The following is an 11883-nucleotide window of genomic DNA, read 5'->3' on the forward strand; positions in this document are numbered from 1 at the left end:
GGTCTTCACTGCCTTCAAGCCAGGAAAATGCAATGCTGACACTCAGTCCAAAGCAGAAGGGAACTGGAGGAAGGAACCCCGAGAGGTCCTGCAAGGGGAAGCCTTAACTTGCAGCCAACAAATAAAACCAGCGGAAGGAGAAGAGCACTGACAAATACCCAGGCTGAACATGCTCAGTGTGTCAAAGTCAGGTGGGGGAACTCTACCTACTTACAACAATCCATTTTACTGATGTGGCTGCTGGTTGGGCTTTTTTTCAGCAGCCAGTTTTCATGTCTGTAATTTGATAGATATTTATTTACAGAATTGGAAACTGCTGTCATAAGGAAGATAATTCTTCCCGTGGGGGGGGGGGGGAAGGGAGGAAAAAAAAGGTATGTTACCTCCATCAGAAAAGCAGCTATTGATACATTAAAAGTATGTAGATAATGGTCACAGCCAGCCTCATACTTCACCCAGCCAATGCCTGTACTACGAAGACAAGCATGCATCTATATTTAACCATCTCAGTTTAAAAGAAAAGTCTAAGATAAACAATGGAAGTAGTGAATTTAATTCTTGTCTGCTTTGATCCCAATGCAATTCCAGGGTCAATGCGGTACTATTTTTTTTTTAATACATTTGGTTGTATCTGCAGTGGCCATTTTTTTCTCTTCCTCTTGTATTTCTCCAGGACCCTGCAAATTTTCCTCACATTAACAATTTTTACTTTTAAAGGCAAAACCAGATGACTTCAGCCCTTCAAACACAAAACTTTCAAGTAAACCAGGATGCAGAAGTGCTTCCATCTTTTGAGTAGGTGGGAGGGCAGACATCTAATTCTGATCCTCTCATAAAGCAAACAGCATTTGGCCTTTATACAAATGGGTCTGAAGTATCCTAAATGTTAATGCTTCATCACAGCCATCCAAGAGAGGCAAAGACAGGGAAAGACGCTGAACAACCTATGCAAAGTAGAGGAGCATTCACAACAATATGCTCATTAGTTGATGGTAAATACTATTTCTGAACAACTGTTTGCACTGGTTTTTATTTGCTCTTATTTTACACCTTCCTGACCAAGGATTAGGATGATAGTGCTTGAACCACCAAAACATCAGATCTATAGCTGGTAGAAAGGAGGGCAGCTCTGCTGGCAGCTACAGAGTGATGCCAGCTTGTATCAGCACACGCTCTCTTTATTTCTTTCCACCTCCTCTTGCCAGACGTGACTGGTCATGAAATATTCCCGAGGCCCTGACTGCTTGCGGATGGCACTTCCTTGGTTCTTGTGGCTCCATTGGCTGGAAAGCTCAATATACTGATATGAGCTGGAACAAGCAAGAGCTTCTTCTTTTGTCTAGCAATAAATTAGTGCAAATTATTCTTTCTTCTGCTATGCAAGAAGTTCCTGCAAACAATGCCACTTTGCAACACGTATTTTATTTCTTAAGACATTTACATAATGAAGCCTGTACAGGCTTTATTCTTCCCCTCTGCAAAGAACAGGTCACAAATAAAACTTGTATCACACTTTCTAGGCTCCAGTAACTTACACTGGATGAAAAGAGATGCAGAGTAGAATTGACCAGCAGGAATGCTGAGGAGCAAACAGGCCTCATTCTGTGCGGTCACCCCGTAGACCTCTACCAGGGTTGCAGACCTCATCTTGCAGTCTTCACTCAGACAACACTCCCATTGACTTCCACAGAACTTCTGTCTGAAGAAGGATGCAGGATTTGGCCCAGAAGTTAAAAAAAGCCTTCTCAGCTTTCAAGAGTAGATGATTAATGGCCCAGAAACAGTGGGCAGAGGTTTGGCACACTGTATGAAACTGACTTAAAGCTGACATTTTGCCGCTCTTTCTTGGCCTCTGTGCTGACACAAGCCCCAAGGCCTGAGATGCTGGATCCACCATGGGCACATCCCACCTGCCACACGACTCAGCTGAGGCATAGAAAAGACCATGCAAAGGACTGAGTCCAGGGTTTTACACAAGCTGCCTTCTATCTCTGCAAGTCTGCAAAAGGCTTCTGCTTCCAAGTTTTGGTTGCCATTTAACTAAAATCCTGCAAAGCTACTCACAGAGATGAGTGCGTCCATTACAGCTCCTCTTTCTGAAAAACTGTTATGCACAGGCCACTCTCCCTCAAAAACCATTCCCTTGCAGGCTCACACATAAAAAAGGGGAATCCTTCACCAAAACTGTGGCATGTACAGGCTCTGAGAGGAGAGCGTAACACAAGGAAGCAGTAGTGCATCTGAGACTCTGAACAGGCTGCAAGAAGAAAAGATGATACACATGCCCAAGTGTAAGGAAATAATGCACAGTTCTCTTTCCAGCAGCAGCGTGGCAGGCTCTGCACACACCTCTGTAACCACTGCCCACTCCCACTCCTTCCAGCAGCGATTCCCTGGCTTAGAGCTCAGCACAGGCGAAAGGCCAACCCCTGAGAGAACATTTCCAAGCTGTGCAGCACTGTGCGAAGAGACAGAGGAACAAAGAGTGCAGAGCAGTAAAGAGATGGAGGTGTGGGCAGAGTGGAAAAGCAACAAGTAGATGCTCCTTGTTTTGCTCCCAACGAGCAAAACAAGGAGCATCTCCATTGGGCTCAGCTGAACAGGAACATCCCATGCTGAAGAATCCCAGAATCATTAGGGCTGGAAGGGACCTCTGGAAATCACCCAGTCCACACCCCTGCCCAGGCAGGGTCCCCTGGAGGTGACACAGGAGCATGTCCAGGTGGGTATGGAATCTCTCCAGACAGGGAGGCTCCAGGCCCTCCCTGGGCAGCTGCCACCCTCAATGTACAGAAATTCCTCCTCACGCTGAGGTGGAACTTGTGTTTCAGTTTATGGCCACTGCTCCTCATCCTGTTGCCGAAAAAGAGTCTGGCACCATCCTCTGACACCTTCTTTGAGATATTTATACGCATTAATGAGATCCTCTCTCAGCCTTCTCTTCTCCAGACTAACCAAGCCCAGCTCCCTCAGTCTCCCCTCATAAGAGAGAAGCCATAAGCACCACTTAAAGGCCCCAAATGCATCCTCTTGGTGCCTTGAAAATCCAGAAGTGTTCTGAAGGAAATTTTGGCTTGCACAGGGAGCCACCAATGGGATGAGAAAACAATGACATGGTGACAGATCAGGCCATGGCAGTGCATAGTGTCCATCTATGCACTCTTACTGTACAGCGAACAGGGCAGCTGGAGGAAAATGCCACTTCCATGCCCTCCTAATGGAGGAGGAGACTCCTAAAATCTTTGTGAGGGCAGAGCAATGAAAGAGGAAAACTTTATTCAGGAGGACACACAGGCTTCTGTCCTGCTCAGCAGCCGTATGTTCCGATGGGACTAAGGGCAAAGAGGGAAACATTCCAGTTCCAGTCATGCTCATGTGAATCATTAATCACTGCAAGGACTGGGGAGAGGCCGTGGGTTTATATCCACGCAGCTTGGTTCAGGAACTGGGCTCAAAATAAAGGCAGAGAAACAGAGAGCATGCCAAAGTGACCAAACATGACTGAAAGGAATATGCAGAAGAACAGAATATCACCTCCTACTGGGGAACGTTCAGATGGAAAGGAGAACAGTGATGAGTATCACCGTGATCCTACACATGCAGCACAACACCCAGTAATTGTTCATGGCTGCTTCCCTCTTCATTTGCTAACACTAAGTGCTGCAGGACTGAGATCAAAGCCGGCTCTGTACAGGCAAGGAACACCTGGAAATTTCTGGTAAAACATTTTTGCTGGGAAATTAAATGGAGCAGTTGCTGAAGAAGATCTAAGGCTGGGGGAGAAAAGTTCAAAATATGCCAGATTTTGCATGATACTTTAAAGAAGAAAAGTACTTGAAAGCAGAGAAAGCTGTGCTGAGATGAATCAGGAAATATAAAGAGATTCACTGCTGTGCTCCAGACCAGAGCTATTAGCCAAGCAGCCAGGTCAGCTTTGGGAATAGTAAAGAGTCAAACCCAGCCTAAAAACACACATGGGGAGCAAGGGAAGAAAGAGGGAGCCACATGTCAGAGGAGGTCCTATTGCAGAAAGGAGGCAAATGGGGAAATGAAACACCATGCTTAACCTGGGCTGGCAGAGAGCAGCAGCTCTGAAGGAAAAAGAGAAAGAAGAAACAGAGCGGATGATGAGAGCTCTGCAACAAACAGGACAAGAAAGGGAAATGACAACTGGATCTGGAAAGGAAGTCTGATGAGAAGGGGCTTTTCTTCAAAGAGTGGCAGTGAAAGGAAAATTCTGTAATAACAACAACATTTCCACAATGGAAATTGAGGTAGCACTTCACAGGTAATGTGGGAATGTGGTATTGAGTGCCTGGGTAAGATCTCTGCTTTCAAAATGAAAAAGTGTTGTGAATCCTCCTCAAAACTACACAGTGGTCTGTGGGCAATGGCATGAGAAAAAAAGGAAATTTCCAGCCAGCACTACAGTGCCCTCACTTTTGGGAAGCCCTGTACTCAGCAATTATGTCTTTCACTTTCAAGGGAAGAGACTCTTGATTTGTTGTCTCTTTAAACTCCACACAAAGGACCTCATTTCACGCACTGGAGACATATAACATGAGAGGCAGATCACATGGGGGACACACACGAGGAAACTGCATGACTGGGCTGAAGGCTGGAAAGGGGGCACTGCTCTGGAGCTCAGTAAGAGGACTTCCAAAGCATGGAGCTAACCACCAAAGAATTCATGGAGTGGAAAGAAGCCATGGACTTTGGAGACTCTCTCAGGGACCACAGTCGTGCAATGGTTTGGTTATAAAGAAAACTTAAGAGCAAAGGATTATGGACCAGAATTTGAGATGTTAAATCATAATGAAATTCTAGAAATGATGTGCTGGATAAAAAAGAAAACAAACCAAAACACTATTGGAGGAAGTGAAAGCAACAAAAGAGTGGGAAGATTGTCTTGTTTGGAAGGCAACACAAAACTGTACTGGAGTTTGATGGCTGATGGTGTGAAGACCCAGGGAAATGTCCATGGGAAATACCATCTTTTTAATATCACACAAGGCAAAACAGTGAATGCATCCTAAGTAAGGGAAGAAGGCAAAGAAATCACCAAGAGTGATCCTGCAGAATTTGAACAATATTTCTATTGAGTCCTGTGGTCTTTGGTCGGAAAAGGATCATGGAGCAGTGGGAAAAGAAGGGAAGGTTTGAGCATCATGGCAACCAGAAAGTCAATTAACCTAACACAGCCCATATACAAATCCCTAAAACAGATCAACTGAGGTAGGAAGAACTGGCCAACACCATAAAAGCAGTCACTACATCATACAAGAAGTGGGCGCTCAAACCCAAAAGTTGCACCTCATCTTCCCTTCCCCTCTGCAAACACACAGGCAGAACAGTTCCTAACGAAAAGGACTAGGTATATCAAACTGGTGAATTCAAACACTGAGCCACCACTACTTGATAACAACTCAGGAAAACACTGCATGCTGTTTATCTAGTCCAGATCTAGCTTCTAAAAAGTAGTCGTACCAACAACCCTTCGGATTAAAATTCAGAGTACACTAATTTTGTAAAAGTAACTGAGGGAAGAAAAACCCAAACAACAAAATAACAAATAAAAACCAGTGTTTCACAGACAGGTCAAAATAAAAAAGCCACTCTTCCATAGAGGCAATTATTCTCACAGAAATGTTCAGAAACTGTTCAGCCATGTGACAAAAGGAGAGTGCAATGGTTCCCTATGAAACATGGTAGTTTCACTGCTTTCTTGGGGTGAAGCTAGGAAAGAATCCAAATTTTTTTTTTTAAAGTAACTACCTTTTAAACTGTCATTCCCTGTGCTTCAGGGATGTGGTGGTATCACATAAATGCTAAAATACACAATTTTGCCTTCTATCTGGGCAGAGTCCAGTTAATGAAAAGTTTCATTACATTTTTCATACATTCATTACATACAAGTTTTCATTAATGAACACATTCAGGCAATGCATTAGCTCAAGACATTTCGGGCTAATGTGCCGTAACAGCTTCTGTATTTGGAGCTGTCCTTCCAAATGATCTGTGGCCCTCTAAAAACAGCAGTGAATGGGCAAAATAAAACCCAGGATGCTCTAATCCAGCCTTACAAGACTTCACTGCAAAAGCACCACACACATCAGCTGCACTACAGGTCATTACTACAAGAATTTTGCTCAATGCACAGTTTTGGGGCCTGATTCGCAACACCCTTTGCAAACAGTCCCATGGGATTTAGTTCCTCTTCCCACGTCATGTAAGGATGGAGGGGATGATGAAGCACCACCAGGAACAAATCTGCCCTTCCAACCACACTATGAGCAGCAGCAGCAGCCAGAGCAGCTGGGCCTACCTGTGGCACAAAGGGCGATGAAGGTTTGTGCATGCTTCCGGATCAAAAGCAACTTGTCTTTAGGGAGAGGCACCTTCCTTAGGATGTGTTCAATGAAATCGTGTGGGGTGACGGCGGCAAGGTTCCACTTCAACTTCCCCAGCACCACCAGCTCCCATTCCTGCAGAGGGTGGACAGGGAGAGCAAAAGAGAAGAAAAGCCATAAGGAAGCCTGCAAAAAACCTCTGCTTATTACTTATTATAACTTTATCACTGCTAAATTTGTTTTGCTCAAACCCTTTTTTCCATATGCCTCTACTGCTTTGAAGTTGTTGACTTTATATTCTTTTTTTTTTTGAACACCAGAAATGTCAGGCTCTACTGAAAATAATGAGACCTGGCAGCTCCTGCCAAGGTTTTTTTTATTGTTTTGGTTTGGTTTTTTTTTTTTGTTTTTTTTTTTATCCAGTGCTAAATGCCCACCCAGAAAGTTTAGACTGCAATTAGATATTGCCAAGGTCACTGTGGTCCTTTCCTAGTAACTTCTTTTAAATGGCTATAGTCCTTACTTTACAGCCATTTAAAGCCCTAGGGACTGCCATGCACAAAAATAACCTAGATATACATTCCTTTTTTCAAAACTGGGGAAGTTGGCTTGATGGCATTGCCTCCCAAAACTGTACTCCAAAGGTCCTGCAGATAAATCTGATGGTGCTTAAACTACTCCAAGAGAGGCTCTGCAGGAAGGAAACGCACACAACACAGCCAAGAAGTAGCCTGTGTAAATTATCTGCCAGTAAATCACGTAGGAGCCATTCCCAGATTCTTTGCACACCCAAAACTCCCACTGCAATCAAAGGAAAGCCTGGGCATGTATGTTACTACCGGCCATTCCCTGAAACGGGATTCCATGTGCTAACAGCACCCGATGGCCAGATCCAGCCATGGGGTGCATGACCTGCATGTTTCAACATTTAAACCGAGTTCTGAACACCTTACAGTGCCCCACAGAGTGAGCAAAGCTCAGGCCTCCAGCTCACATTTGTCTCATCCGTCAACTATTAGCTATTAACTAAATTCCACGCACTGATTCCCGAGTCCTGATGATGCCTGATGGAGCCCAGCGTGGTGGGGAGCCCCAGCTGAGCTGACAGAGCTGGCAAGTCAGAAAAAAAAAAAAAAAAGTCCTTTAATTTTGCAGCCCTGGAGACGTCAACCAGCGTTGCTGAGAAACCATAAACATGGACCCCACAATGCCATTTCTGCAGTCGTTTCCCTGAATAGATGCCCACTTTAACAGCAAGTTACTTTCCTACGGACATTCCTGCTGGATTATGACAGAGCCCTCCATGGTCTGAAAAATCTCACATATATGCAAAAGGCCGCAGAAAGCACACAGGATTTTTTAATTTCTCAAGAAAACCTGTAAAATGTTAAAACGTAACGGTGATTATGTGAACTCAAGGCCTGCTCTTCCCAGCATTACTGATGTGAAAGGTTTTGAGAGAGCACAGTCAACCCAGAGGACCAAATACAAGGAAGCACTCTAAACACATGCTTAAATCCACGTGGCACAAGAAGGTAGGGACATTGCTCTGCCTATCTGCATGTGGGGACCACGGCACTTCCCCTGCCCATCTGTGCCACCAAGGGGACACATCGTGGCCCTGACAGCCAGGCACGGTTTGAGGGCTAGGCTCTTTAACTCTGTGGAAGCACGAGCTATCAACCCCAGCCCCTCCCCAGGGGGAATTCCCAATTATTCAATTCTTCAACAGCTCGGATGGCTAGCCCATCTCTCTGACCTAGCATCCGTCACCAAGGGTCCATGTCCATGTATACATCACTTATTTCCTTCATTAATTATCAATTTGCTTCTGCTTCCACTGCGTCTGAACTGAGAGAAGCAGCAGACATGAGGTGATTTAACTGAGCCTTATCACACAGGATGGGTCAGGCTGGAAGGGACCACAGTGGGGCACCTGGCGCCACCCCCCCTCCAGCAGGGCCATCCCAGAGCACAGGGCACAAGATTGTGGCCAGACAATACTAGAATATCCCCAATGAGAGAGACTCCACACCCTCTCTGGACAATCTGTTCGGGACTCGGTCACTGCCCAGGGAAGAAGTTCTTCCTCGCGTTCAGGTGGAACTCCCTGGGCATCAGTCGGTGCCGTCGCCTCTTGGGCACAGCCGAGCGTTCCGGGCCCCGGCCCCGCACCGCCGCGTGTCTGCCGCCAGGTGGCGCCGCCGCGCCGCCCTCCCGCGCACGTGCGCCCGGCGAGGTCCCCCGTGGGGACACAGCGGGGACACGGCGGGGACGGACCCACCCCCCGCCCCGCCAGCCCCAGAACCCCCGGCAGCGGCCCGAGCGCCGCATGGCACTGCCAGGCGGCTTCGGATGACGGGGATGTCCCATGCGGGTGTCCCCCGCCCTCAGCGTTGGCCCCCGAGACTTTCTGGCCGTTCGGAAAGGCGGGAAAAGCGTGGGTTTTTCTAAAAGGCAGGGGCTGGGTGGCGAAGTGCTGGGTGCTGTGCCGGAGAGGAGGGAGGAATGGGGCTGCTTACCAGCAGCTCTTGGGGTTTGATAGAATTGTCCGTGTATATGCACAGCTTCTCGGCTGTGAGGGGGATTGTCTCTTTCAGCTTGGAGGCCAGGAACATGCACACCGCCCCCAGCAGCTGCAGATGGCACTTCCGAGTGGGCACCACAGCTAAGAATCTGTCCAAGTAATTCATGGCCAGAGGGAAAACTTCTTCTTCGCACTTCTGCTCTTCGCAGACCTGCAAGCGAGGAGCGTGGGGAGGGAATGATGGGGCAGTCGTGGGGGGGAGGGGGGGGGAAACAGGGGTGGGAAGCAAGAAAGAGACAAGAAGGAAAAAATAAATAAATGAGTGAACCCACCAAACAGACCACTACTTCTCTTGCTTTTGCTCCTATTTTTGTTTCCCGGGGAGCTAAATTTTGGGGGAGGGGGAGATCTGTGGAGAGGCTGGGAAGGCTGTCAATCGGCTTTCACATTCCTTTAGTTCATTCAGTAAGAAATGAATTCAAGACACTGTGTGGGAGAGCCGAAAAGCCCCATCCAGCAGCAAGCGAGCAGCCTCAGACTTTTTTTTTTCCTTTGCGACCCAATTTTTCTTTTTTATTTCGTCATATTTTCAAAAAATCGATAAAAAATATCAAAACTTCCCCGGCGGTCCCGGTTTTGGGGCTAGTGGCATCCCGGGACGATCCCCTATCGTTTCCGACAATTGTAAAAATTCCTCCGCCGGCTGTCCCCCAGCCCTGCGCCCCCAATCCCGCGTTGTGGGGGAAGGACGGGAGACATAGCGAGGGCGAGGTGGGGTGGAGAGAGCCCGAGCCGCCTGGATCCTTTTAGCAGGCAGCGAGCGGCAAAATTCTTTTAAAAATTTACAAAAAATCGGAGCCGCGGAGAAAAAGCACAAATCGCACATGAAAACCAAGCGGAGAGTCTGAGCTTTCCAGCCCACGGAGTTTGGCTCCGGAAAGGTCCCCCTCAAAGGAGATCCGAAGGGGCAAAGGATGGCTGGTGGGGCCAGCGCAAGGCAGGCGAGTCTGCGGGGCTCCGGGCCCGCTGCCGCTGCGCCTGAAGCCTCGGGGCGAACAGGGGGTTCAGCGCCCGCCCCACGGCCCCGACACACCGGGGGTCCCGTTCCGCGGGGCCGGGGGGCACTCCCGGGCTCCCCGGAAAGCAGCGGGGGCAGTCGGGCTCGGCGCCTGCGAGCAGAGTCCGCATGCAGCGCAACATGGCGAGAAGAAGGCACGTCCTCCCCACTGCATACGTGGGCACGGAACCCTCGCTGGGCAGAACGCGGGGCACACGGGGCACCCCCCGACCCTCGCCCTGCCCCGCGTGCTGCTCCTTTTTCCCAGGAATGCCTCAATCATGAGCGCTCCCGGAGGCGGAATTTCTTTGCTTTTAATTGCAAATGACTTTTCCAACTCTCCCCCCCCCCCACCACCACCACCACGCCGCGCCTCCCCCCCTCCTGCACCCCGCTCCCGGAGCCCCCCGGAAGGGGCGACTTCCCCCGCGGGCTGTCGGTGTGCCCCGCGCCCCTTTCCGCACCGGCTGAGCTCCGGAGGGGGACAAGGAGGAGAGGAGATCGACAAGAAGAAGCCACCCGGTGATCAGAAGAGCGAGGGGCTGCAGGGGGAGAGGGGGCAGGGTGCTGCCCGCGGCCGCTCTGCCTACCCCCCTCCGAGGGGCCGGGGTGTACGAACCTCCAGCATCCAAGTGGCCACCATCCTCCTCATGAAGGGCTGGATGTCCTTCTGGACGCACTTGAAGTAGGAGCATTGGGGCAGATACCTTTCCTCTATGGTTAGTAAGTTGTGCAAAACGCGGTCATCGTAGAGCAAGTTCGGGTCAGGCAGAGCTCTCCTCATGGGATCCACCTCGCAGCACAGCAGCTCCATGTTTCCAAAGAGATCTCCCTCTTTCTCTGATGGGAAAGGTTTTTTCCTTTTTTTTTTTTTCTTTTTTTTTTTTTTTTTGAGGGGGGGAAAGGGGTGGGGATAGGAGAGGGGTAAAGGAGGAGGGGTAGGTGGGTGGGAGGAAGACGGCAGGGCTTTCCAGCTCGCTCCTGCCTCCCTTGAAACTTGTCTCTCCCTCTCTTGATTTCTAGCCTAAAGTTGAAGCGAAGTGACGCAACCCGCCAGGGCAGGCAGTTCTCTCTCTTGTTATTATGGAGAACAGCAGCTGGTCAGACGTAACATCAAACGCTTTTTTTTTTTTTTTTTCCCTCTCTATAAGCTAACAAGGAACCAGGAGGCCCTCGTATAGGGACACACAGACACAAATGACAGCTTCTCTTTTGCTTCCTTCCAGCAACCAAATTAAACCCGTTCCACACTTGCCTTCTGAGGGAGCTCGTCCCGATCAATTTCCCTCTCCTTCTCTTATTGCAAGGAACTGTGGGCGCCCCTCGGTACCCACCCAGACGATGGGGGCGAAGTATGAAATGCCCTGGCATAGCAGGGTGCCAGATCCATGTCTCGCACTCCCTGCTCCGGCACCTCCTTAAACCTGCAGCCGGAGGGGGACAGAGCTCCCCGCTAACAGCAAACCCCCCAAAAAGCTCTTGAGGGGTGCGGGTTCCGCGGCGTCTTCGGGGTGAAATCTCACAACCACCACGCTACTTCCTCCGGCACGCATTCGTGGTTCGAGCAGGCGAAACGTCTTAGCGTTGCATGGCCACACTGATACAACTTTCTAGGAAACGCAGCGGAGGAGGGAGGGAGGAGGGAGGGAGGGAGGAGGGAGAAAGGTTTGCTGGGGAGGAGGGGGGAGGTGAGAGGAGTTATGTCCCACACACGGTGACTTCCACCCGGCTCGCGCTTCGCCAGTAGTCGCTCCCCGCCTGCAGAATGTGACAACTTTGCGAAGTATCTGCCGGCTGCGGCAGAGCGGGGGCTCTCGAAGGGGAAGGCGATGCCGGGGCGGGCGCGGAGCGGCCGCAGCCCCGCGGGGCGCGGGGTCCCCGCAGCGGCCGCCCCTCGGCCCCCCGGCGGCGGCCGGCGCGGAGGGTGGGCCGGGGGCGGCGGGCACGGA

General features: G+C 49.7%; 1 protein-coding gene across 2 annotated transcripts in view; it reads right to left on the reverse strand.

Moving 5' to 3' along the window:
• The window catches only part of CCND2 (cyclin D2), a 30588-nt gene extending 19035 nt beyond the window's left edge, over positions 1 to 11553 (reverse strand). Inside the window, exons 1-4 of one of the 2 annotated variants that reach the window (XM_038154586.1) lie at positions 11190 to 11553; positions 10554 to 10774; positions 8873 to 9088; positions 6326 to 6485 (exon numbers count right to left, since the gene is read on the reverse strand). In XM_038154586.1, coding sequence (XP_038010514.1) covers positions 6326 to 6485; positions 8873 to 9088; positions 10554 to 10748 — 571 coding nt within the window. In that variant the 5' untranslated portion in view covers positions 10749 to 10774; positions 11190 to 11553. Of the gene's footprint in view, positions 1 to 6325; positions 6486 to 8872; positions 9089 to 10553; positions 11123 to 11189 lie in introns of those variants that run through there. The other variant, XM_038154585.1, reaches the window with a different exon arrangement.
• Between the last annotated feature and the right edge of the window lie 330 nt (positions 11554 to 11883).

Source organism: Motacilla alba, chromosome 1A (assembly GCF_015832195.1).
Source record: "Motacilla alba alba isolate MOTALB_02 chromosome 1A, Motacilla_alba_V1.0_pri, whole genome shotgun sequence".
In the NCBI taxonomy this organism is placed as follows: domain Eukaryota; kingdom Metazoa; phylum Chordata; class Aves; order Passeriformes; family Motacillidae; genus Motacilla; species Motacilla alba.